General features: G+C 45.7%; 1 protein-coding gene across 6 annotated transcripts in view; it reads right to left on the bottom strand.

Annotated features, from left to right (window-relative positions):
- Positions 1 to 25,784, bottom strand: part of atp2b1a (ATPase plasma membrane Ca2+ transporting 1a) — a 47,336-nt gene that overhangs the window by 3,524 nt on the left and 18,028 nt on the right. For 3 of the 6 annotated variants that reach the window (XM_054753596.1, XM_054753594.1, XM_054753595.1), the window contains exons 2-21: positions 23,727 to 24,210; positions 15,040 to 15,237; positions 14,700 to 14,957; positions 14,493 to 14,618; positions 13,891 to 14,052; positions 13,748 to 13,786; positions 9,141 to 9,296; positions 8,835 to 9,049; positions 7,317 to 7,559; positions 6,993 to 7,234; positions 6,373 to 6,610; positions 6,114 to 6,293; positions 2,784 to 2,871; positions 2,478 to 2,584; positions 2,203 to 2,394; positions 1,914 to 2,127; positions 1,628 to 1,839; positions 1,460 to 1,567; positions 1,157 to 1,345; positions 695 to 784 (exon numbers count right to left, since the gene is read on the bottom strand). In XM_054753596.1, coding sequence (XP_054609571.1) covers positions 695 to 784; positions 1,157 to 1,345; positions 1,460 to 1,567; positions 1,628 to 1,839; positions 1,914 to 2,127; positions 2,203 to 2,394; positions 2,478 to 2,584; positions 2,784 to 2,871; positions 6,114 to 6,293; positions 6,373 to 6,610; positions 6,993 to 7,234; positions 7,317 to 7,559; positions 8,835 to 9,049; positions 9,141 to 9,296; positions 13,748 to 13,786; positions 13,891 to 14,052; positions 14,493 to 14,618; positions 14,700 to 14,957; positions 15,040 to 15,237; positions 23,727 to 23,919 — 3,450 coding nt within the window. In that variant the 5' untranslated portion in view covers positions 23,920 to 24,210. Of the gene's footprint in view, positions 1 to 561; positions 1,060 to 1,156; positions 1,346 to 1,459; positions 1,568 to 1,627; positions 1,840 to 1,913; positions 2,128 to 2,202; positions 2,395 to 2,477; positions 2,585 to 2,783; positions 2,872 to 6,113; positions 6,294 to 6,372; positions 6,611 to 6,992; positions 7,235 to 7,316; positions 7,560 to 8,834; positions 9,050 to 9,140; positions 9,297 to 13,747; positions 13,787 to 13,890; positions 14,053 to 14,492; positions 14,619 to 14,699; positions 14,958 to 15,039; positions 15,238 to 23,726; positions 24,211 to 25,784 lie in introns of those variants that run through there. The other 3 variants (XM_054753598.1, XM_054753599.1, XM_054753597.1) reach the window with 3 other exon arrangements.

Below are 25,784 nucleotides of genomic sequence, written 5' to 3'. Positions count from 1 at the left end.
GCACTTAGGAACACGACACACCCCCACTGCCACTTTTGGGACTTTAACAGCGTGTCCATGGGCGTATACTCAAAACAGCGACACAGACCCATGAGCGCTACACACTGGTGGTGGTGGGCGGGGCGGGGGAAGGTGGGGTGGGGGGCTTTGTCACAGACTGCAACAGACACAACCTGCTCAATCCAGAACATCACTTTTTTTTTTTTTTGGGTCAAACTGGAAGAACGCACACAATTCCCCGCCCTCCCGTATTAATCACAGTCAAAAAAACACCTCAAGCAGAAGCGGAACGTGAGACAAAGTGATGACACAGAGGAGTAGACATCTCCACGCCAGAAACCGACTGGTCGCATGGCACATAGATAAGAAGAGCGGTGTCATCCAAGCTTGATGGGAGGATGCGGGTGCCTTTTGTTTGTTGGTAGAAAACATTAGGAATAAGCATGACGTTAGGAGAGAGAGAGAGAGAGAGAGAGAGAGAGGGAGGGAGAGAGAGAGAAAGTCGAGGAGGATGTTAGAAGGAGGAGACGTCTCATGCACGAGAGGAGAACACGCACTCACACCCCACAGCGTCAGAAGCGGAGTTGGCGGCAGCGGTGGTGTTGTTGTTGTTGGTGGTAGTAGGAGAAGTAGTGGTGGTGGAGGAGGAGGAGGTGGAAAAGGCTACATGTGTAGGGCTAGAAACATTGGTTACATCGTGCTGTTGTTGGCTGGAGTTGGAGGCCTGCCGCCTCAGAGCCCCCTGAAAGGAAGTTCCGCTCTGGAACGCACTCACTACATCCATCTGCAAAGAACCAGACAGCGTGACAGCAGAAAGCCCAAGGAGGTACAAAAAGACAGCCAGACGAGGGGGAGAGAAAGACAGAAAAGTGAAATAATAACAACAACAGAGCATAGAAGGCACCATAAGACATTTGATTTGTTAAAAGAGGAAAAAAGGAGGATAGCTGGCTTTAAAAAGGCACCGATCAGACCAAGATGGAACATCTTGTAACCATAATTCTTTCCAATCAGCTCAGTTCTTCTCAGCAGTGAATGCTAGGTTCTTTAGCAGTGGCGCTGTAAGAGCAATGGAGCGTTAAAAGACTTTATGGCTTTTGATTCCCATGGTGGAGTGTGCGCCGTGCCGGGAGAGACGACCCCCTTGGTTCTTTACCTGAGTCTGGATACGGTTGAGGCCACGGAACCAGAGGATCTGGCCGCGACGGAGCTCCCGCTCGGCGTGGTCGATCTCATCCATGTCCTCCAGCTCCTCCAGCTCCTCGTCAGGGATCTCCTCCTTCTGGGTGCCGTGGCCCGCCGTTTTCAGGAACTTTAGGCGGCTGGTGGGTATGGAGGAGATGACCTGGAAGAAGTCGGCATTGATGTCAGCAGAAGCGGCATTAAAAAGGAGTGCGCCGAGCTAATCTCAACACAGGGGGGCAGTGTTGCGTCACAAAAAGGTATCCCAGCGTCTTACCTGCCCCCACAGCAGAGAGCCAAAGCCCAAGAAGGTGCACCAGAGCCACTGGTCAATGTTGAGGGCCACGCAGCTGAACGGCTTGCCTCCAAACTGCACGATGACGATCTGCAGGACAAGAGTGGGGGTTAGAGGTGTTCTGGGTGCATTGCTCAAAATCCTGCACACCTGAATGATGAAGGTGCCAAAGACAATGGTGCAGAAGATGGGGTTGTTGAAGATGCCGTCAAAGACATTCCTTTCTCCGTGGATCTTGCGGGCGTTGATCTCGTTAAAAAGCTGCATCAGGACGAAGGTGTTGAAGACGATGGTGTAGTGCTCGGAGGGAGGGGCTCGCAGGGGGGCGTTCCTGCCGCAGTCAATGTCAAACATCTTTTCGCCTGCACACCAAGACAGGGTGGAGTTTGGCCAGCTGCAATACCACCTGATGAACCAAAACACTCTGATGTCTTACCAGCAAAGAGCAGCGTGAAGATGATGATCAGCTGGTACACGCCCTGGCCCAGAATGTTCTTCATCATGGTGCGGGAGATGAGAGGCTTGTTGCGGCCGTACGGCTTCCTGAGCAGCAGGGCTTCTGTGGGCGGCTCTGTGGCCAGAGCGAGCGAGGCGAAGGTGTCCATGATGAGGTTGACCCACAACATCTGCACCGCTTTCAGCGGAGAGTCCTGCAGGACGACGGGCGACAAAACGAGATCTAGGACCAGGAGGAGGAAGACGAGCACTTATTGAGCAAGCCTCACCTGTGTGATGCAGGCGCCACTGAACGCTACAATGACAGCCACCACGTTGACCGTGAGCTGAAACTGCAGGAACTTGGAGATGCTGTCGTACACGTTGCGTCCCCACATGACGGCTTTGACGATGCTTGAGAAGTTGTCGTCTGTCAGAATGATGTCCGACGCCTCCTTGGCCACATCTGTGCCGGCGATACCCTGGAGACGGAGAGGGCGGAGCATCGTGAAGCGTGTGCTGTACTCCATCATGGGACGCACTCACCACGAGCAGCACGACTCACCATTGCAAAGCCGACGTCGGCTTTCTTCAAGGCGGGACCATCGTTGGTGCCGTCCCCCGTCACGGCAACAACTTGCCTTTGTTCGGCCACGGTGCTGTCAATAATGCCTAGAGGAGCAAAACACATTAGCTCAGGCATGACCAAAGTGCAGGCCGAAAGAAAATGAAAAATGGGGAAAAAAAACAGCAGCAATTTTATGAGAATAAAGTTGGGGGGGGGGGGTTACAAAATGTAAATATCAAAGAGGCCCGTCCATCGCTTGATTTTTCAGTCTCATTTGCATCCATGAATCAGACAAAAACATACCTTTGACGAGGGTGTGCTTGTCAGTGGGGGAAGACCGCGCCAACACCCGCAGCTTGGGCCAGATCTTGTCGATGCGTTCTTGTTCGATCTAGAAGTAAGAAAAATCTGAATGAATCCTGTGAAAAGTATTTCTTTAAAGCACACCTTTTCAGCATGCAAGCTCCTTGTAAAAAATCAAACTGATCTACCTCCTGCTACAAAAATGAAATCATTTATATAAAATATTTGTACATATTTTTTGTAAATATTTCATAAATATAATATACATAAAATATATTTAATTCCCAATATAATATGTATTGAGTACACTAAGTCCCCTACTAACGAACATCCGACGTGCGAACTTTCGGAGATACGAGCACAAGCCGACTAGTCTATATTTTCATGTGTTTTGCTTTATAAGTCCATATTTATACTGGTACATGCCTGACCAGCAGAGGGCACTGTGACACTGCTAATGGGACCAACAGGGAGAACAAGAGGAGGAGGAGGGGAGGAGGGGAGGATAGAGAAACCTACATTGTAGCTCTATGATATGACCCGGACAGAGCGTGTGATTAAAGTTTATGAAGAGTTAATAGGCCTGCTTAATTCTACACCACCCACAGAACACTACCTCTTTTAGAAGAGTCTAACGACGACGACCATTTGTCCTCTTTTTTCAATATCTCCTCCTCCTCCTCCACCACAACGACATATGCTCGACCACTCCTCTTCAAAGGTAAATAACATTTATCATTACATATTATATCACTTTTATTATTGTTTTTTTTATTAATTATCCTGGTTTAATATTACTACTGCATCCAAAGTCATATTTACATACATACACATATACTGTATATGTGTACACACATACATGTAGTAGCTATATCATTGCTAATATTACCTTTCCCCTACTTAAGAACAATTCGACATAAGAACGGTCGTCTGGAACCAATTGTGTTTGTTGGTTGGGGACTTAGTGTATATGTACAATATATGTACGTATATATATTATATTATATATTTGTATTACATACAGACCCTTTCCAGAAAATTAGAATATCATGGAAAAGTTGTAAACCATCGCTCTACGCATACAGTCTAACACAATACATCACGAACGAACGAACTCCAGCAAGCTAACGAGCTAACAAGTTAGCTTCCAGTGTATTTCTTCTAAACTGAAGAGGCTGACTATCAGCAGCTACTGTCTGGACGATGCATCCTTGGAGTTGCATTGTGCCATATGGGTTCATGCAGTGTAATGCAAGATACACATACGGTATACAGTATGTACAGTACATATACAGACCCTTTCCAAAAAATTAGAATGTCATGGATAAGTTGTTTAATTTCCATAATTCCATTCAAAAAGTTAAACTTTCATAGATTATAGATTCAGGGCCCACAATTTAAACGATTTCAAGTATTTATTTGTGTATTTTTACATAATTTGGGCTTCCAGCTCATTAAACCCACGAAAACAGGAATTCAAAAAATTAGAATACTGTGAAGAAATCAGCCCAAATTTTGCAGGGCATGAATGTTTTAAAGTGAGTGTCACACACTAATCATCTACTAAACTCAAATCACCTGCACAGGCTTCGCCAGGTGTCATTAAATTGCTTCAGTTTGGTTCAATTGTCTCAGTTGGGTTCAATATGGGGAAGACTGCAGACATGCCAACTGGCCAGAAGACCATCATTGATACCCTCCATAGGATGGGTAAGCCACAAAAGTTCATAGCTAAGGAGGCTGGTTGTTCACAGAGTGCTGTGTCCAAGCATATCAATGGAAAGTCTAGAGGAAGGGCAAAATGTGGCAGGAGAAGATGCACCAGCAAAAGAGATGACCGTGGGCTTCAGCGGATTATCAAACAGGGAAGATTCAAGAATCTGGCAGAGATCCAGAAAGAGTGGAATGAGGCGGGAGTCACAGCTTCAAAAACCACCACATTCAGACGCATCCGGGAGATGGACTACAACTGTCGGGTTCCTCGGGTCAAGCCACTTCTGAACCTGAGCCAACGTAGGAAGCGTCTCCACTGGGCCAAGGAGAAGAAGGACTGGACTGTTGGCCAGTGGTCCAAGGTCCTCTTTTCCCATGAAAGTAAAGTGTGCCTTTCATTTGGGAATCAAGGTTCAAGGGTTTGGAGGAAGACGGGTGAGGAACAGAACCCAAGCTGCCTGAGGTCCAGTGTGAAATATCCACAGTCCGTCATGATTTGGGGTGCAATGTCCGGTGCAGGTGTCGGTAAACTCTGCTTTCTTAAATCCAAGGTCACCGCAACAGTCTACCAGAATGTTTTAGAGGACTTCATGATTCCTTCTGCTGAGGATCTGTATGGAGATGCAGATTTCATCTTCCAGCAGGACCTGGTCCCTGCCCATACCGCCAGAAGCACCAAAACCTGGTTTGATGCCCATGCCATCACAGTGCTTGACTGGCCAGCCAACTCACCGGACCTAAACCCCATTGAGAATCTATGGGGTATTCTCAAGAGGAAAATGAGGGGCACCAGACCCAACAACAAAGAAGAGCTGACAGCAAGCATCAAGGAAATCTGGGCTTCCATAACTCCCAGGCAATGCCACAGGCTGATTGCTTCAATGCCACGTGGCATCGAGGCAGTGATTAAGGCAAAGGGATTCCCAACCAAGTATTGAAGATTGACATATCGTTTTGAAAGTACCATATTTTGATTGATTTGATGTGATCCTAATTTCTTTCTTTTTTTTCCTGCAAAAACTGAGAAGTAAATGGTGATTTCTTCACAGTATTCTAATTTTTTGAATTCCTGTTTTCGTGGGTTTTATGAGCTGGAAACCCAAATTACGTAAAAATAAACAAATAAACACTTGAAACCGTTTAAATTGTGGGCCCTGAATCTATAATCTATGAAAGTTTAACTTTTTGAATGGAATTATGGAAATTAAACAACTTATCCATGACATTCTAATTTTTTGGAAAGGGTCTGTATATGTACTGTACATACTGTATACCGTATGTGTATCTTGCATTACACTGCATGAACCCATATGGCACAATGCAACTCCAAGGATGCATCGTCCAGACAGTAGCTGCTGATAGTCAGCCTCTTCAGTTTAGAAGAAATACACTGGAAGCTAACTTGTTAGCTCGTTAGCTTGCTGGAGTTCGTTCGTTCGTGATGTATTGTGTTAGACTGTATGCGTAGAGCGATGGTCATCTCTTATGTCCCCGCAGCGCCCCCACAGCCAGCACGTAAGAGTGGCCATGCAATCACACCACATTGCCTTCGCGATCGCGGTCGACGTAATGGCCACCTGTGCTTTAAAGCATCTGAGGAGGTCTGCTGCAACCCACCTCTCCTTTTTCGTTACGTATCCGTCGGTTGAACTCTTTGCCCTCCAAGCAGAGGAAGTCGTCTCCAGGCTGCAGGATGCCGCACTTGGTGGCGATGGCTCGAGCTGTGTTGATGTTGTCTCCAGTCACCATGCGCACGGTGATGCCTGCACGCTGGCATTTCCTGATAGCGTCCGGCACCTGGAGCAGAGCGAAACCACAATGCTCGTTCACGTTCAATAAGCGTGCAAAACATGTCATTTGTTTTGCCAAAATGTACCTCCGGCCTCACGGGGTCTTCGATTCCCACCACGCAAATGCAAGTGAGCCTGGTGAGGATGTCGCTTTCGTTGTCCCAGTCTGGCTCGCCGTCGGCGGTGGTGAAATCTCTGTATGCAAGGCAGATGGTCCTCAGGCCTTCAGAGGCCATGGGCTCGATCACTTTCTTCACCATGTCTTCTCGATCTCGAGGGCGAAACACCCTTGACTCGCCAGTCGCTGTGAGGATTTTATAGCACCTTGGGAGCAGAAAACATGGCATATCAGAAAAGTAGAACCCCTTCCCAAAAGCGAGCACAATAGCCAAACAGTTGTGCGGGCATGCAAAGGAGAAAACAAAAGCATTTGAATGGCGAGCTGCACTAGAGTGACGTCACGCTAAGCCCTCTGTGGGTTAGAAAGAAGCCTGCTCGGTTAAGAGGCTTACCGAGTTGTTACCAGCTCATTTTCTCAGCGCCTGTTTATAAGTCGCAAAGTAAAGGGCTTGGGTGGGATGCACTTGAACTTCTTAGCTGCTTTAAGACATTATCATTCACGGGCAGCTGGAAGAAGAAAAGACCTATCTTCCGTTGAGACAACGAGACAAACCACTCAGGTCACAAAGAGCAAAAAGTTTCTCACTTTTTCAGGAGGATTTCCGAAGCGCCCTTGCTGAACATGCGGTAGCTGCCGTCGGCCATCTTCAGCACAGTACTCATAGACTTGCGGACGGAGTTGAAGGTGTAGACCTTGTACAGTTTCTCCTCCGGGATCTCATTGCGAATGGTCTGGTAGTCGCGCTTGAGGTCGGTAGAAAATCCAAGCAAGGCACATTCGGTCTTGTTACCCACTTGTCGAGGCAGGCCCCCTTCTTTCTCTGGAGGCTACAGAGGGGAAGGTGGGAAGATAGGTGAGCGTTGCTAAATGAGCATTAAAAAAAAAAACACTAACAAGCACCAGGTGTACCATGATCTTAGTAGTGTAGGCGCAGTTGACGGCTATCCCCACAATCAGAAAGTCTAAAATGGAGGTGGGGATGTTCTCCGGTTCGGGGACTTTCCTATAGTGCTTGTCGGCCACGTAGGCCTGCACCACGGTCATGCGGTTCATGGTGAGTGTTCCAGTCTTGTCAGAGCAGATGGCTGTGGCGTTGCCCATGGTCTCGCAGGCATCCAAGTGGCGCACCAGGTTGTTGTCTTTCATCATTTTCTGTTGGAAGGATGAGAATTAACAGCATCCTGAGTGGATACGTAGCTTGGCTTCAAGCTATCAGCTACTTTTAAGGGGCTAAAGTGTTAAGCTACTGGCCACAAGGATAAAGCGGCATTTACACTTGCGTTCGTTTTTGCTCTGCATTGTCCTGCAATTGGCCGTGGCAATGCGTGCCATTTTAGACATCTCCGTGTGGAGTTTGCATGTTCTCCGGGTACTTCGGTTTCCTCCCACATTTCAAAAACATACATGCTTGGTTAATTGGTGACTCTAAATTGTCCATAGGTATGACTTTGACTGGTTGTTTGTCTGTATGTGCCCTGCGATTGACTGGCGACCAGTCCAGGGTGTAGCATACCCCACCTCTCGCCCAAAGTCAGTTGGGATTGGCTCCAGCATACCCCCGTGACCATTGTGAGGATAAGGGGCATAGAAGATGGAAGGAATGTGTGTCATTTATTTATGTATGGCACCCCATGAAAAGCGCGAAGACTATTTTGCACACTGCGTTCTGTTTACGCATAAATTACGCACTTGGCACAAAATTCGTGACTGAAAATGGTGTGCATTGGCACAAAATGACCACGCTCCCTTATCATGCCTTGGTATGCCTTGTCACCACCACTTCCCGCTTCTGTGAAGCAGTTGTGGCATTATTCATTAATTACTCTATTTGCAAGGGACCTACAAGACAGAAGCTCATGCAATAAAGAAAGGCAAGTCTATATTTTCTTGCAGCTGCAGGTAGAGAATGTGCAAAGGAGGCAATACACTAGAAAAAAAGAGGCATGGAGAGTGTGGGAGAGGGAATTGCTGAGTAGAAGACATTGCTTTAGGAGCAGGAAGGAGGCAATAAACTAGAAAAAAAAGCATGGAGAGTATGCGAGAGGGAATTGCTGACTATCGCTTTGGGCATTATAATCACTTAATAACAGAAAATCACAAGGAAGCTCCAAGAGGCTACAGAAATGGCTTGAGAATCCCCCCCGACCTGCTCCAAGAGGTGGTGGAAAAGTTAACCCATTCATGTGAAGGAGACACGCGGAGGCACACTGATACGCACCGCCCGCATTGTTTACACACAGGTTGCGGTGCATTCGCGGTTCGTTCACGTTGCATTCACAACTGGTTCACAAAAATTATGCGTGTGACAAATTTGTAACATTTAAAATTGGTCTTTGCACACTGCCACGCGGCCCCACAGTTTACACATACTTCACATCTGTTTGCCAGCAATTGGCTCATTGGCACACACGAGTTGTGAGACTATACCTTGACAGAGTATGCCAGAGAGATGGTCACGGCAAGCGGGAGGCCCTCAGGAACAGCCACCACCAACACGGTGACGCCAATGATGAAGAATTTCACAAAAAACTGAATGTAGATGGGCGTGCAGGCCTTGACCCAGGGCAGGTTTTGGATCCAGAAGGTGTCGACCACAAAGAGCACCACCAGGATGATGACGGTAATGGCTGACATCACCAATCCTGAAAGAAATCACAGGTGCAAACTATGAAATTGGGAATAAAAGGGTACAAATCCATCAAAAGCTTAGAAGCAGTCCAAACTGCCCCTCACCTGCTTTGCCGATCTGTACAGCGAGTTTGGTCAGCTTGCCCTGGAGAACAGATTTCTCTTTCTTTGGCAGGTTGGCTTTCTTCTTCTCCTCTGCATCCGCTCCCTCATCACTGTTTAGAGGCTGCATCTCCATCGCAGCGCCATCCTGCGCTTTAGCTGCAGCAAACAAGAACTTTATGAAATGGCGTAAAGGAAACGTGCACTTTTGGGGGGAATTTTGCCCATCATCAACAATCCTGATCCTGATGATCCTTTTCTATGCATTATAAAGGTATAAAAACAGCTAAATGCATGTAATGGGATGCACATAGTGTGCATAGAAAGCTTTCTGGAAAACCCCCCAAAAAGCGGCAACAACGCTCCATTTACATCATGTGACCAGCATATTAATCGAGCTACAGCTATGTTGTGTTATTATTGTCATGAACATTGTTACACCCAAAAACTAGGTTAGTGGCATAGTGACACTTTGCCACACCACACCGGCTAGCAAATAGCTGGCTAGCAACTAGCTTAATCACACACTCGCTCGCAGCGGCGTGCTCACAATGCCTCAAGGTCACTACCGAAAGGTAACGTTACATATTGGAGCTGCCGCCACTGCTGCAGTGTTCTTGTTTTTGAGTTTGGAAAAGTTAACGCTAAAGTAGCGTTCCTTTCCATGTTGCTATGTCAAATCAATGCACCCCGGCAGGAAGTTCTGCTAATTGTTAAAATAGCCAAAATATGTCAAAATACTGTAAGTATTACATGAAAGTACCTGTTACTACACGGTCAAAGCATGTGTAGAAAACCATAAAACCTTTTTGGAGGTTTTTGGAGATGTTTTATTAGGGGCGGGCTTTGTAGGTGGGAATAGGTGTGTCCCATTACCTGCATTACTGAGCTGTCTCTTTTTTTTGCTGTTTTTATATCTTTAGAACGCAGCAGAAACAAGAAGGATTGTGGCTGATGGGACAAAATATAATGCATAAACCCTTGTATTTGCACAAAAGAAGGCCAAATGGGAGTGTCTCCATATTCGCAGTGCCATCCCCTTTCTCGCAGGCAGAACAGACGGGAATCCCAGAGACACGCAAGCAGATAAAATATGAGTGCCGTGATAAAATCATTAGCTGTGCCAGGCAGTCAGGATACAGCTTCTAAACTCCTGCAGGAGAATGATCACAGCTTTCTTCTCTCAAACTTTGCATGATTTCGTTCAGGCATCTGGCAAATCATGCACCCCTGACGAGGTTTATCTGCATTGTGTGTGAAGGTACGGTGCAGGGAAAGGGAGCATGGGGGTTTAGCACTGGGCTATTGCAGCTGCTGTGGACTGTGGTTGGTTCTGGACTTACACGGCCGGAGTAATCTCAGTCTAAAGGATTACGGCTGATTCCTGGCAGACAGAGGGAATGCGTGCACCAGGGACCATCGCCAGGGTTGTGGTCACAGACCTGAGCACCACCGATCACCGTCCCAGCAGACTGCGAGCCCGGCCTCGCTGCTTGCCCTGAAACATCCTCGTTATCGTGGTTGTCAACTTTTAAATTGGACCTGCTGCTCGTCCCACTCTAAATGATGGTTCAGATTGGGACATTAAATGGTGGGGGCCGCAGGGAGAGTCAGGGCATTGGGGGGGGGGGAGCAGATGTTCTGGCCCTGGAATTGTTGCATAGCTTTAATCTCCTCATCACTAATCGCTGTAACTGGATTCGGTAGCACCTGCTGCCCCAAGCACAATGTGCCAGGCGAGGAAAGAGGGGAGTCCGACAGGACAGGTAGCGCCGTGTCTAACGGGGTCACACTAAAATCTAAAAATCACTCTTATAAAACCACTGTAGCCAATTACACAGCAATGTAAAATGGGTGAGAGGGGCACTGGCAACTAAACATGGGCTCTACGGTGCCAAGTAATAATACACAGAGGGGCTGCTTTAATGGGAACACCTGTGTTTCACCTGCTATCACATCCGCTGTGACATTCTGCAGCACAGCGCTAGCACCGTAAATCCAGGACAGACTTCCTGACCTGTTCCACCACATTCCAGATGAATGCCAAGGAAATGCACTTGACACACAACACAACCCTGCAGTTCCCTCAGGCCTTGCGTCTATATGCAGTCAGGTGAAATAGTTAGGACGCCATGAAGTCTTGTGTTGAGCCATCCATCTTTCTATCTCTAACAGTTTTGTTTGATGGCAGCCATGTCTGTCAACCAATCTTGCTCAAATTTTACATACGCGTGCTCAATTCTCAACTGGTGGGTCGCGGCGCTGTTTTCGATGTAAATAGTGTCATGGGTCACGAGACACCCAACTCACGAGACCAGACGGCGCACGAGATTGGGCCCACGAGAACAAAACGAGACGAGATTGTTAACATTAATTTTAAGAAAAGTACAAAGAAAATATGACTGGACAGACTTTTTTTTAATTTAACAGAGTCACAAAACAATGCAGTTGCGTTTTTAAATGTTTATTGCCCAACAAAATGACGCTCAAAGATATTATTGTCAACATATGAGACCAATAATTATAATAATAATAATAATAATAATAATAATACAGATCACTGTTTTTCTCTTATCTACTTGTGTTTTTACATCAGGGCTGTCCAGCTGTACTTTTTTTAAATTAAAAAAATATATATAATAAAAAATATATACATACACATACTGTACATTTAAAGACAAACCTTCGTGTTTTCATTAGTATCAACATTTTAGCTTTTTCTAGTTACATTATGCCTTTTTGCTCTATTTTCCACTGTTGCTGGAAACTCTAGCTTCTTATCTCCGTCAAGGGCTATACGGCTTTCAGATGTGCATTGCACGGCGCTACGGGGGTGGCGCTCACTCCCGCTTGCCTGCTCAGCACTGATTCTTCACCTTTGCTGATGCCTTGTATTTCATTACTGTACCTAACAAATGCGTGAAGCAAGAAACACTTCCTGTCACCAAGTTGTCAACATGGATCTCTTCTATGTATGAGGTGTGCTGTGAAGCAGATGATCGCCAGTACTTGAAAGTCAGCGCAACAATTCGGGGTGGGCTGAATAATCAATTCTTAGATGCATCGCGATGCGGACACCGACGACTGTTAATTGCTGAAATAGCTCATAAGACATAAGATGCTAAAGCTATTCATGTAAGAACGTTGTGGTTATCATCAAGAAAAGCACACAAGTTGCAAGATATCAGCTCTTAAATGAAACTCTTATGAGCTATATTTGTTATCATCATTATATTTGTCCAAACAAATGTACCTTTAGTTGTAGCAGGCATTAAAATGGATCAATAAACTGAAGAAACAAGGGTGGTCTAATCATTCTTTCCATGACTGTGGTGCAATGACAGTCAAAGTCTGTACTTACTGCAAATAAATGATACAGCAGAGTTAATGATAATAAATAGATAGACAGAGAGTACGATAATGAGTGAGTACAGACAATGTAGTCCCCAGAATGAAGAGTTAATGGGCAGTGTAAGAGTGATTAGACTTTGCATTGTTTATTGAGTGTTGTGTGTTTCTTCCTTGTACTTTAGAAACATCACCTGCTTGTACTGTTTCTTAAAATCACTCATTTTAGTGGCTTTTAGTACATTTTTACTTTGCCGTTTTTACCTGAAAGCTGAGTGTTGCATCAGCGCAACTAGACTCGCTTGATTTTTTATTCCCTGTTTCATTTCTCAGCACTTCTCTGTGCAAATGCTCCGATTCAACTCCCCAGGTATAAACATACACTGAAAACTTTTATACACACTTTCCCCCCCCCCAAATAATTTATGAATTTGTGGATAAAAACGTATTGTTGCTGAACTGATCATGAAACCTTTTGTGGTAGCACACAATGTTATTTTGCACTACATCAAATTCAAACTCAACTTTAATGTCTGTTCATTAAGGGACTGTTTGCAACTGGCTCGAAATGACACCGCCAGCGTTGAGCAAAGGCTCCTGCGCATGTGTGTGTTACCTAGGGCGCAGCCTACATGCTCCGAGCAGGAAAAGGGCGGGATATACTGCTTGCAACACCTTACAAAAGTTAGCACCCTGTGGGCAGCCCCCTAACCATTGCAAACTTTTAAGCAAAGTCTTTTCACATTTAAAATGTAAATACATACAAGTAATTTATTAAATAAATAAAATATTTGAGAAATTTACGTTAAAAAATGTTGCTGCTTTTCATTGGTGATGGTGAGTCCCACAGACAAAGCAGGTGAGAACCACTACCCTAACCATATGTACCCAATTTCATGGTCATTCATCTAAATACCCCCTAATTACAGTGGGTGTTCTGTAGAGCACATCGACATTTTTGATTGGCTTTGTCATAGTTTGGGTGTGTGTTCTGACAAGGTTACACTCCTTGGTGTCCTCATTGTTTTCCTGGCTCCACCATCAATAATTCAGTTTTTTGCTCTGCAGATCCACTTCCTGTTCTGCAAAGACGATTCAGTGGGACAAAGACTTTTATCATTTGAACATCAGTGAGGGCTGATCCAGTAAAGATCCCAAATGAATTCCGTATCAGCTTACGGTTCAGCTCGTTCAAGGTTGAACTACAAGAGTTGCGTTACGCAACAACAAGGCGGCCTGCGAGTGTCTGACCAGCATCTTACCTTTCTTACGATTTTCAATGGACCCATCCTGCTTTTTGTCTGCAAGGGAGAGAGAAGTCGTGAGGAAAGCAATGCTTCTACTCTTTCTGAAGCTGTAACTCGTACAGACGACCAAGACACAAATCAGGTGACTGGACGCTCACTTTTCCTCTGCTTCTTCTTCTCCTCCTTCTCCTTCTTCTTTTCCTCCTCCTCGTCGTCGTCGTCCTCGCCACCCCCGAGTAACGTGAAAATAATTCCAGTTTGGGAGTTGACGCCTACCGCCGTGACCACCATTTTCCCCGAGCCCTCCATCACGTGGGTGCCTTTGGAGCGAGGAGGCAAGCAAAAACAGCACTTAAGTTCCCCACATGTTCCAATTACCAAGAGCAACACAAACAGCCTCAGCAGATTAATTTGCTAAGTGAGCGGGACACCGAAGAGTACATCAATGCAGGCTTTAATAAAGCCCAATACGTAGCTAAAAAAAAATTCAAAGCAATATTAAACAGGAAACGGAGGGATAGCATTGAGGAAGTGTTGATTTCAACCATGGCAGTTAGGGGTTGGCTATCATGTGATTCATGAACAGGAAACAAGAGCAATACACAAAACGAAGTGTTGGAGGGATGCACCCAAGTGGCGATGAGTCACTGCACTGGTTTAAGAACATTACAAGACAGGCCAGCATGTGGTGAGCACTGAAGCGGCGCCACCTCATAGCAGTCGTGCTTATTAGCAAGTGCTCATTATGGCTTTCCGGTACCTGATAAAAGCATTATGTCTTTTTCTTGCGTTTTCTTGACGTGGTCCGACTCTCCCGTGAGCGAGCTCTCGTCAATCTTCAAATCGTTGCCCTGGATGAGGACGCCATCAGCGGGCAAAAGGTCACCTAAATGTCACACACAAGAAACACCGCTGTGACACTGCACTGTACTAAAATGACGTTACCACCATATTACACCCATCTTACCGTATTTGACTTGTGCAATGTCGCCCACGACTATCTCGGCCACGGGAATTTGGATAACTTGCCCCCCACGGACGACCGTGAACTTCTGCTCCTGCTCGATGCGGCTCTGGAGGCCACGGAACTGCTTCTCTTTACTCCAGTCGTTGAACGCCGTCACCAGCACCACGCAGATGACCGAGAGCAGGATGGCGGCGCCCTCGATCCAGCCTGCCTCTGACTCGTTTTCATCCTCCCCGCCGCCAGCAGCCTTCCCACAGTCTGCAGAAAAAATAAAAATGGTCACGAGTGCATAATGTGGCGTATTGAAAGCCCCGGTTATTACATAAAAACTCATTCTTACCTTCTCTTTCAACATCTTGAGGTCTATAAAAAGAAAGGCCAAGTGAAACTATGGCTGCCACTTCAAGGATAATCAGGGTGACATCCTGCAGCGCCTCCCACACTAATTGCAAGAACGTTTTGGGCTTTTTGGGCGGTATAAAATTTTGCCCAAACACTGTTTTCCGCTTCTCGATGTCTGCAGGCTGCCCACTTAGACCTGCGGAGGGGAGGGGGGTGGGGGGGAGGGGAAACAGGTTTCAAATGAATGTGCCACGCTACATCTTTACACATCAGGAAAAGTATGCTTAAGTCTTAACTAGGAGCCATCTTGTCTGGCAACAGATGGATGCAGCACTGTGTGGGCTAAAAGTCACCAGCTGAACCCAACGACTCAAGTATTATCTGCACGGGGAAATCAGCAGCACTGGGGGTGACATTCTATAGACAAGTCAAACTCAACAAGAATAGACGACAAATGCCTGGCCACCTCACATTCTACCGTGCTGCAGAGACCCCCACCATACCCACTCAGATGCCTCCACGCACACACTCTAAAAGGGCCTACACGCATTTGATGATGCACCAGATTTTCAGCTCTATTCATGCAGACCGCTCGCGTGTTTTTGTGTGGGTGGGTGGCCGGCGTGAAGCGATGAGGAGGTGGAGCAGAATTTTGAGGGCCGTATGACTGTGCAAAAGCGGACGGGCTGCAATGAGGGCGTCGAACACAGAAAGAATGCTGCGCTGGAAACAGGACAGGCAAATCACAAAACTAAGGCCCTATCATTTCAGAAATCACAGACGGAAATGTGGAAATTAACTTAGTGTGAAGGAAATGCTGTCATTGTGAGGAGAAGGAACGTTTGTGTGGGGAATTATTTCCTCAGCGGACCGCTCATTCATTGCGGCATGTCCTCATAAACACTAACCAGCCCCCTCCCAAACTAAACATGTCGACGCGGTTACCTAAGTTGGTGAAAAAAACTGTTGAAACTCTTCACTTGTCACAGAGCGTGGGATAAAACTTCCGTGTAGCGACGGACAGCGTAAGCCGGCTGGCTGACTCAGGCTGTACAAGCTGTGTTTTACCGCCTGCTAATGTAGCCCAGCATTTTAGGCTGCCCGCTGACTCTGTGCAAGTCTGGCCTTCAAAATAAGAGCGGTGCACATCCTAATTGTGCAAACAATTAACAAAGCAATTGCATCAGCGACTACGGCTTCCTTCCACAATAACGGCACATAAGTTTGTTGATTATTATTATTCACACATTAACAGTTGCTTGTTGTTTTGTTTTTGTTTTTTTGTTTTTTTTGCTTGTTTTTTCTGGATGACATACTTCCTGCAGTGGCTATTGTCTCATCAGTGTATTGTAATGGCAGCATGAAGTGGCTTTACACTCATACTGTACATCCAGAGGGGCAGAGAGTACCTTCAGTGTTAGTGCAGGCCTGCCAACTAATTTATCGTACTCAACATGCAATTTGACCCTTGAATACTCTTGCACTGTATGCTTTGCAGCTCAAAATCATTGAGAACCACTGATTAAAGAGGCCGTATTCAACCGCAAAACAGCGACCATCTATTAATTTATTTTTGGAAAACTGTGATAGAGTGAGGGAGCCACGTTCGAACTGCGATGTAGCGAGGGACAACTGTACCGGGCAAAATCATCCAATCATGTAATGCATCAGCAAATGAACGGACCTTTGCATTTAATTAATGGCCATTTTTTTCACAGACACAAAAAGCACACACTCTAAAATAAGTGTTACAGGTAAAAAACGGAATTCTAAACAATTGAAATGGAAAAAACGGAAATAGAAAAAAAGAAAAAACAGGTGTCGTAGGGTCCTACAAAACCCTGTTTAGCTCACGGATGGAGCAAATAAGGTACCTCACTCATCTTGTCACACAAGCCAACAGTAAATGCCACAAAAGAATACCTAAATTGAGGTTGGCCATCCATCGCTCGAGCTCGAAGATGTCATTTTGAGGCCCAGCATATAAAACTCCAACCAGAACGCATCCTTCTCATAAGGTCTGTTAGCAGACGGGAGCGTAGCAGTGAGTCACTGCCAGCAGAATGACAGGCTGCGGGGTGTACCTTGCAATAATTGCCCGTTCGGCTCCTTCGCCATTTCATACCGTCTGCTTTGACTCCTTAAGCCTCTAATGAAATCATGCTGACAGCTACGACCCCGTTCAATTTTATGCCACATTTTCCCTCGGTGCTGGCGCAATAAATACAAGTGACAGAGCAGTCAACGCCTCATCGCTGCGACGGAAACAGAAAATACGCAGGCCTTGGCCGCCTGGACCGCAGGGTCGAGTCAGGGGGCTAATCATTAACTGCTTAATTTGGACGCTTGTCCACGGTTGACCTCGGGCCAGTACTGTCATTTTGGACACCAGTGAAGGGGTCAAGGTTACAATGCAGTCGTGCTTTTTTTTTTTTTTTTTTACTCCCTCCACAAGACTGTGTGAACACATTGCATTGTCCAGTACATGGACACGACACCTAGACGGAAAGAAATAAAAGGTGCAGGAGAGTGTGGATATTTGCACTCTAAATGCCATTTAGATGCAAGGGCAGCCAGTCACACCATCCTTAGGAGTATGCACGATGTAATAAAAAAACAAATGTAAGTCACCTGAAAGTCTTGTATGGATGGACTCTTCATTTTTCTGGCGCTGATGGGATTGAGTGTTTGCACTCTTGCCACTAACTAATCAATCATGGCAGCAAACAGCCTTCACTGGCCTTGTTATTACACCACCAGCGCAACAAGCGCTGATTCAGATCTGAGCACCGCATTTTAGGACACTCCTAAAGATAACAGCACCGGCTATGTCACACACGTACAGCTCTTCTCGGCAGAATGACATACTGTTCTTCTTGAGATGTCACAAGAGCAGGTGACGTTCATGGTCTCATCAGCTTGTCTAACAACATACGGATAAAATCAGTCAAAACGATTACGATCACAGAATATAGTGTGCTTGGTAAATAACTTGTGCTGCCATCTGACTTCAGAATTCTGGGAAGAACGCTGAATGAATGCAGAGAGACAGGCTTGGCCATCACGTTACAGTACAGATGCTAAAAACCTGAATATTTGTACAAAGAGCCAGGGTTTGAAAACGTGCAAAAAATGCACACAAAATAGGGTTGGGCGATCATTTTTATATATCGGTATACCTGTATATGACTTAAACGGGTATAAATGATAGTTACCGAGCATTTCCTGTGACTGTGCGCCGCAGCGCACTGTATTTAAGCAAGGCCGAAGGCGGAGGAGAAGCAAATACCGGGAGGTACCGCTGTAATATGGAGGTGGTTTGGTCTCCATAGAGCACGCTAGAGACCATAATATGCAACGCTTGCAAAGCAACGGTGACGGCAAAGGAAGGAACACGGCAAATTTGTTGTACCATCTCAAGAGCAAACACGTAAGAGTTGTCATGACGCGAGAGACAACAGTCAGCTAGCGAGCACGTCTACACTTACTCACTCAAACATACAAAACGCTTTTGCTCATGGCCTTCCTTACGACAAGACAAGTAAACGATGGCATGAAGTGACATGTTATTCTGCCAAAGACATGATGCCTTTATACTCAGTCGAAAAGGACACTATTTAGCTGCATTACTGTTTTGCAATTTGCAGTTGCTACTAAAGAGTATACTTGAATTCTGAATACTTTGCACTGATCTAGTTTGGTAGACACCAAATGCACTTGCTGTATTGCACAGCTTGTTGCCAATAAATCAGTAAACGTGCTTTTCAGTTTGAGACAAGTGTGTTTAATTATATGAGTTAAGGTTTGTAGCTTTTTATAAACCTATTTAAATTTATGATATTGTCCATATCGCCCAACCCTAACAAAAAAGCATTATACATGAAATAAAAGTTCATCATTAGTTTCAAACATAGGCAGCAACTGTACTGTATTTACAATGGATCCCTGCACATTCATCATTCATGACTCCGCAAATTTGTGGATCTTTGGTCCAGAAAATTATTTTTCCATTTTTCATTCATTTTCTCCAAAAATACTGCAGAACCTCAGCTAGCGTACACTCTGGTTGCCTCGGTTTGCATACATTTTCCGTCTGGTGCATCCTGTGGTGTTATTAATACACTGCATGAGTCCAACTGTGTTCTCAATGTGTCCCAAAACTGTCCCTGTTGTCATCACAGCTGTTAGCGTGGAAACCAGAACCGGAAGTCATTGCCCCCTTGACGTCATCAGCAGTTGACTGTAGTTCTTTGCTAACAAACAGTTACACCCCAAGTATCTGCTTTTCTTTCGATCGCGGCTGCAAGATAAGCCAAAATGGAGCCAAAGAAAGTTGCAAGCACCAGCACTTTGATGGAGAAGGTGAGAAACACTACTGAATTCAAGAACTACCTCATGAAGGCGGCTGGTGTCCGAGGGGCGCTTGCTGCTCGTCATTGCCATCTTTGTCAACAATCAGGGTAAATGTCAAGTTAAATGTTCATTTATCCCTTTCATTTGTCATTTGTATGTATTTATATACATTTGGAATAGTTTCCTGCATGTAAAACTATAATTAAAAAACTGTTTGGTGGGATAATTGGATTTAGATTATTTCTTATGGGAAAAACTGATTCGGTTTGAATCAGACCTTCTGGAATTGGTTAATGATATGAACCGAAGGTCCGCTGTAAGTCATTTTTTCTACAGAAAACACATCTCATTCACCTTAAGTCAATAATAATTTATAGTCATCACTCGCAATATCACGGCTCCATTATTTCTCCCTCAACTGCACTGCGTTTTTTTCAGAAGTGAATGAATAAATAAATGAAGAAATGCTGTTTGGTGGTAGACTATGGTCTATTATTAGTTAAAACATACAGTATATAGGAAACATTTGAAATACAAGTGATATGTAGTATTCTGGTCACTAGGTGGTAGTAATGACACAAAACATTGAGACATTAGCTTACGTTACATTACCTTAACACTGCATGAAGTAGGCCATGGCATGTGCCACATAAGAGTGAAAAAAAGCTCTCATCCCGTGTGGAAGTGGTAAGTTTTTGGCTTCTTAAGTTTAGAAGAAATACAATTGAGGCTAACTGGTTAGCTCGCTAGCTAGCGGCTGTCTCGAGTCCCTGCAGCATAAGAGTTGCATAATGTGTCGCAAACAACGAATGAATAATAGGTGTAAAGGTCACTAGAGAGTATTATTTCATGTCTACAGGGCTCTCTGAATGTTAAAAAAACATATTTAGCAAGTCATAAACAGGATTTCTATGCTCTAAGTACAAAAAATGTGTTAATATTGAATTCTACATCGCAAAAACATATTTATCGCGATTGGGTCTGGAACCAATTAACCGCTGTCAGCGAGGGATGACTGTACAGTGAAACCTCGGTTAGCGTGTTTTTCGTTTAACGTCAAAAATGTATGCCACAATTTTGCCTTGGTTTGCGTGTATTCTCTTTGCTATGCATTTCCTGCATGTAAAACTACAAAAAACTGTTATGTCTTAAGATTTTTGACTTTCTGTAACGGAATAATTGGATTGACATGATTTCGTATGGGAAAATTTTATTTGGTCCGTTTCAATTAGAGTCGGACCCTTCGGAACAAATTAAATACGCTACGTTACAAAGTTTTACATGTTTATGCGTCACTGATAACGTTTGGTAGTCAAGCATTGAGCTTTTGTACTTTGTTCGGCGGTCCTTGAACGCACCATAGATGTGAGACGCAAAAGTGAATGAAGCACCAGCTGGCTAGCAGTCAATCCGGCCTCAAAAGTTGCAGCGAGATGAACACGGGTTAATATACGATGGTAAGTCGCTGCTGGAATGACAACAAGCAAGCAGTGTGGGTTATGTAAACGCGGCTTGGACAAACGTCCTCTCTCGTCTGCTAGCCTCGAGTGCTAGCCTGACGACCAGGCTAACGGCTACACTGTGCCTTAAATTCCATCCGTGCACCAATCATTTTACATAACCATTCATTAGTGGTGAATACATACACATTTTATACTTTAAATGTGTTTGATGAGTGTGTGAGGCATATTGAAGTGAGAAGTTCTGTAGCTGAATCTTTTTTTTGTTAGAAATATAGAAATCAGTGAACTTGACAGTCATTTTTATTGGTATCTCAGTTACTCATGCTTTGAATTGTAACCCTGCGATAAACGAGGGAACACTAACTCTGAAAATAATGGTTTAGGTGTACTCTTGCCCTCGTGTAGACACTAACACAGACACCTTTAGAAGTAAACACACTGACCCACAATGTGCTGACAAATCAGTCCACTATGACAGAGTCAAAAAGCAACATCCGACACAATGAGGCTGATTTGTGACCAACATTCCAACGACGGGAGCCTCCCAAAAGCACAGCGCCTGCATGATCAACTAGCTGAAACCCAAATATTTGACTTTGCTAATACACAAATCAAACACAGGTCAGCTGAAGAAGGGGGGGGAACAGGTGAGCCCAGTCAATAATATCGATGTGGAGGCGCCTTCTGCATTTAATGAGCCTCATCATGCACAGAATTCAGGGGATCCCATTAAGAGTAAAGCTGCTGCGGGTATTTCAATAGACCGTTTGAACATTGCAGCTGCCCATGATGGTGGCTCTTTGGCATCTAAGGATTTCTCAAGTGCAGAGATGCGGGTGCACTTCGCCTTGCGACACTGTGACCCTGAGATGTGACGTTCAAAGCGGAGAGCGGCAGTATGTGTTAAAACGCCACATACTAGCCACATGGAAACATTTTTGGGTCAAAAGGGCAAAGCATTTGATCGTTCCAGCCTCTCATCCACACGGAAACAGCGTTCTGGGTGCCCTGAAACGGTATTTTTTGAAAACAGTATGGACTACCGATCTGCTCATTTTTTTAAAACAATCAAGTCACCGACCCGTCGCCGTCACGTGACCACAAGTGAGCTCTGGCGACAAGCCAACATAATATCTGAACATTTCGAGTGTCATGACTCACCGCAGTCGACGTTCTCCTGATTATGCGACAGACTTATGCACGTGTTCTTTCTTCTTCTATGGTTTGGTGTGTCACGTGGTTCTGTCCAAGTGTCTGTTCACAGCGCCACACCTAGGTGTACCTTGTGCATTACATCGTTTTTATCCGCTCCTGTCTGGATGCAACTATTTACTAATCCGACACGGCGTGGACGCCACCTTTTTTTCAACCTGCCAAAAAAAAAACAAAAAAAACGTTCCTGTGTGGACAGGGCCTAAGAGTCAGACTATAGATGTCACACAACGCATTCCTCCAGTCCAAAATGTGTACTCTCCTGGCCCACCCAAGCATAACCCTGTTAACCCCACACTGACTGCTGTTTTATGCTGTGCAAAAACACAAACACCAGGTATGCTGTGTCACTGTGGGTGTCGGAACCAAGCGTGCTACATGCTACATGCACGAGTATGTATGGATAAGCTGCTGCAACACCAAAGTTGAGTAAAACTTGGGTGAAGAAAATGAGCTTGGAAATGTGGAGGATTAGGGAGGGATTGGCTTAAGAGGTTTTGAAGCGTAACCGTCCAACTAATTAGAAATCCCTTTTCAATTGTCAAGCTCCTGTAATCCCGCGGCAATGACGAACAAGCTGAATGGAACTGTTAAAAATCAAAGCTCGCCACTCAGTGGCATTGAACGCGTTTGGGATGTTTCGCAGTGCGGGGGTGGGGTGAAGCGAGTGCGCATCTCAGCTCGTGTCACTCACATTACAAAGTATGACAGGCCTCTTTAAGGGCCACCCCCCCCCCCCCCAAGTATGACACGGTCACATACGTGTTAGAACAACTCGCGCCTCTCCCAGCACACTCAGCCATTCCTCCTCGTGGCTGCCACCATCGTACACTGGCAGGAGAGCAGGAGATGGCACAGTGTGCCGCGTACACTCGTCATGTCGTTAAGGTAACCAGAGATGATTTGTGCTGCCATGCAGCGGGGTATTTACGGCATTCCCTCTGGCGAGATGAAGCCGAGGGAATTTTTTTCCCCCTCCTCGCATACAGAGGACTGTTGCTGCGACAGTGAATACGCGGTGCCATTTTAATCTGGGATCAAACTGAAAATCCTCTCCCATAAGAGTTCAGTCAAGGTCATACTGGCGATTAGGCACTAGACTGTCTATAGAGAGATGCTGAAACAGAGCGCTCACGAGTAGCAGGAATAAAGGAGGCTGAAGCTCCAATGTCGCCAAACATCACATCTTCACAACACCCAGCTGGTGAACAACATGGTGACGACAGACTAATTCACGATCGCTTCCCCAAAGATGAACTCACTCCTTCCACAACACATTTGGGCCATTACTTGGCGGGCGAAAAGCCTCCTTTTTTGCCGGCCCACATGTGGGACATTAACCTGGCTGAGGCCTGGTGCTGTGCCCGGGCGGACAGCTGGTCTGTCTGAGACGGCCACACCAGAGACGCAGAGGTGAAACAGGAGAGAGGGGCTGTGGACAGGCACTGAAATAGAGCCGGAGTGGCCCGGGTCAGAGCATGGCCGCCCAGCCACCTGTCTGACATATGAGTTTTCCAAGGAAGTGATGTCAAGGTGTCCGATGATGTGTGCAACACGGCTTTTGACAAGCTTTCTAAACTATGTGCAGACCACGTTACCATTCTCTCAACAAAACATCCGCATTGAAGCCCTAAAGTGAGGTGAAGGGTTACTTTACCATCTGTGGGTGAGGTTTTTAACCGGCTGCAGAATCCTTGAACGTCCCCATATGACTCCCCAATTTTGTTTAGCCCCTCTGTGCCTCGCAGTTCCATGAGGGAGCGCAGTTCTTTGAGTGTGCAGCCAAACTCTCCATCATGGTTAGCCTCCACTATGGAGTTCTTCACCCCGCTGTACGAGTTGTTCGCCATTGTCTTGCTAGCTCCTCACGCTAATGCAAAGCTTCGAGTTACCAGTGGGGGTGGGAAAAAAAAGAAAAAGAAAAGTCTCCTGGAAAAGCTTAAATCCTCACGAGTGTGCACAAAGTAGCAGCGCCCATAAAAAAGGCGACAGGGCCGTCAGAGGCAGCTGGAGTCATGTGGCAGCAGGTCGCGGGGCAGGGTCTTTACAAAACCAGCCATTTCCCTCGGAGAGCTGAGTCTTCCTGGCCCTTCATGGCAACGGAGAACTCAGAGACTCGGAAGATCACCATGCAGTCAGATCTAAAAAGAGAAGAGGAAACACTGTCAGCAATGGCAACACTACACATGATCATACCAAAGAACCCTTTCGATTGTGGTGCTCAGATAAAGGTGCTCATCTAACGTGTGTTTTCAGACGCAGCAGTGGATTCTGCTAATGCGTTCTTCATGCAGACGTGTTCTGTCATGTACCGAGGTCGCTCTCTGGGAACAAAATTCCCTTCTCTGCAGTCACACCGCCGGTGAGCTGGGACCAGCTGAATGATTACTTCAGGAAAAGCCTCGCGTTAAATCTAATTAAGACTATCTGCGGCATTGGGGAGCTCCAGGGTGCTCGGCGGCAGGGAGCCCATTGTAACCGGCGGCTGGCGCCCATTCAGCCTCAATATGACCGACGCAACGGGCCTGGTTCATTCAGAGTTGACTGGATTTGAATTCATTTATGAGTCGAGCTGTGCTCGTCTAAAGGTCAGCATCTCTGCGAGACGGAGCTCCTCAAAGCTGTTAAACTGAAATAAAAAGTAACAACTCCAAATATGTCACAAAATAAAAGCGGGACATGGATGCTGCACGACAGCAAATGTAGCCTGCATTAGCACTCGCTGCACAAATGAAGGCTCGCCGCTTGTTCCATTGAGATTCTTGGAAACTATTCTGTCACATGTTGAGATTCTACTTGGTGCCATCTGCTATGGAAAAAACAGGACAGAATTTATTATTTATTAGGCAGCATAATAGCAGGGCCGGCTTGTATTACTAGGGTGGGAGCTTGTTAGTGGGCATAGATGGGGAAACATGCTTGTCAGCTCATCCAATACCAACAAGTGTCATTATTTTGTGTGCCTTGCATGTAGCCTTGCCTATTAATGTTTTTTTCCTGAAGCAAACTGTGAAAACTGAAGACATTCATGAGAGGAATGGCCAACGCAGCTGGCTAAAAATATCTACCAGCACAAGACTGCAAAGGTAGGCGACACATCACAGCATCACGCATAATCCTAGCTTTCAATTTGGTTTTCCTCGTAGATTATTGCGGGCTTAAACAATTACTCTTCAGACAGTAAATGCCACAGCATCAACCACCAAAGACAACACATTGGCATGTGTCAGGTTTGGGTTTGTCAGCACCTAGAACGCCCAGCACTGTTAACGGTCCATTGTGATAACGTTCCTGGAACACCTGACAGCTTTGTCCTCTAGCATATATATTTATCACGGTGCATTTCCTCCATAATAATACTAACAGCACTCAGTGATGCGGGTGGCTGCAAACGGGTCACTCAGGAGCAATTAGCGGTTTGGTTTCTTGCTCAAGGACACTTGGGAAAAACTCCCTCTTGTAGCTGAGGATCAAAGCAGTTAGCAAAGAACGGTACAGAAGAATCGGCTTTCTGCTGCACTCATTTCAAACGCTGCACCTCGACTGGACGCAATTCTGGTTTGCCAGTGGGCCGCCATCGCGACACCTCAGCCCTGCAGTGTGATGGGGATGTGCCAACATTTGCTCCGCTGCGACAGTTTCGGGTTGCGGAGCCGGTCACATGTCACAACAGCGGAAAATCATTGCGATTGGATCTCAGCGCCTGGCAGCTGGC

The sequence above is a fragment of the Dunckerocampus dactyliophorus genome, chromosome 15, assembly GCF_027744805.1.
Source record: "Dunckerocampus dactyliophorus isolate RoL2022-P2 chromosome 15, RoL_Ddac_1.1, whole genome shotgun sequence".
NCBI classification, from domain to species: Eukaryota; Metazoa; Chordata; class Actinopteri; order Syngnathiformes; family Syngnathidae; genus Dunckerocampus; species Dunckerocampus dactyliophorus.
Note: the sequence above shows the minus strand (reverse complement) of the source record. Positions and strands in the feature narration are given on the sequence as shown.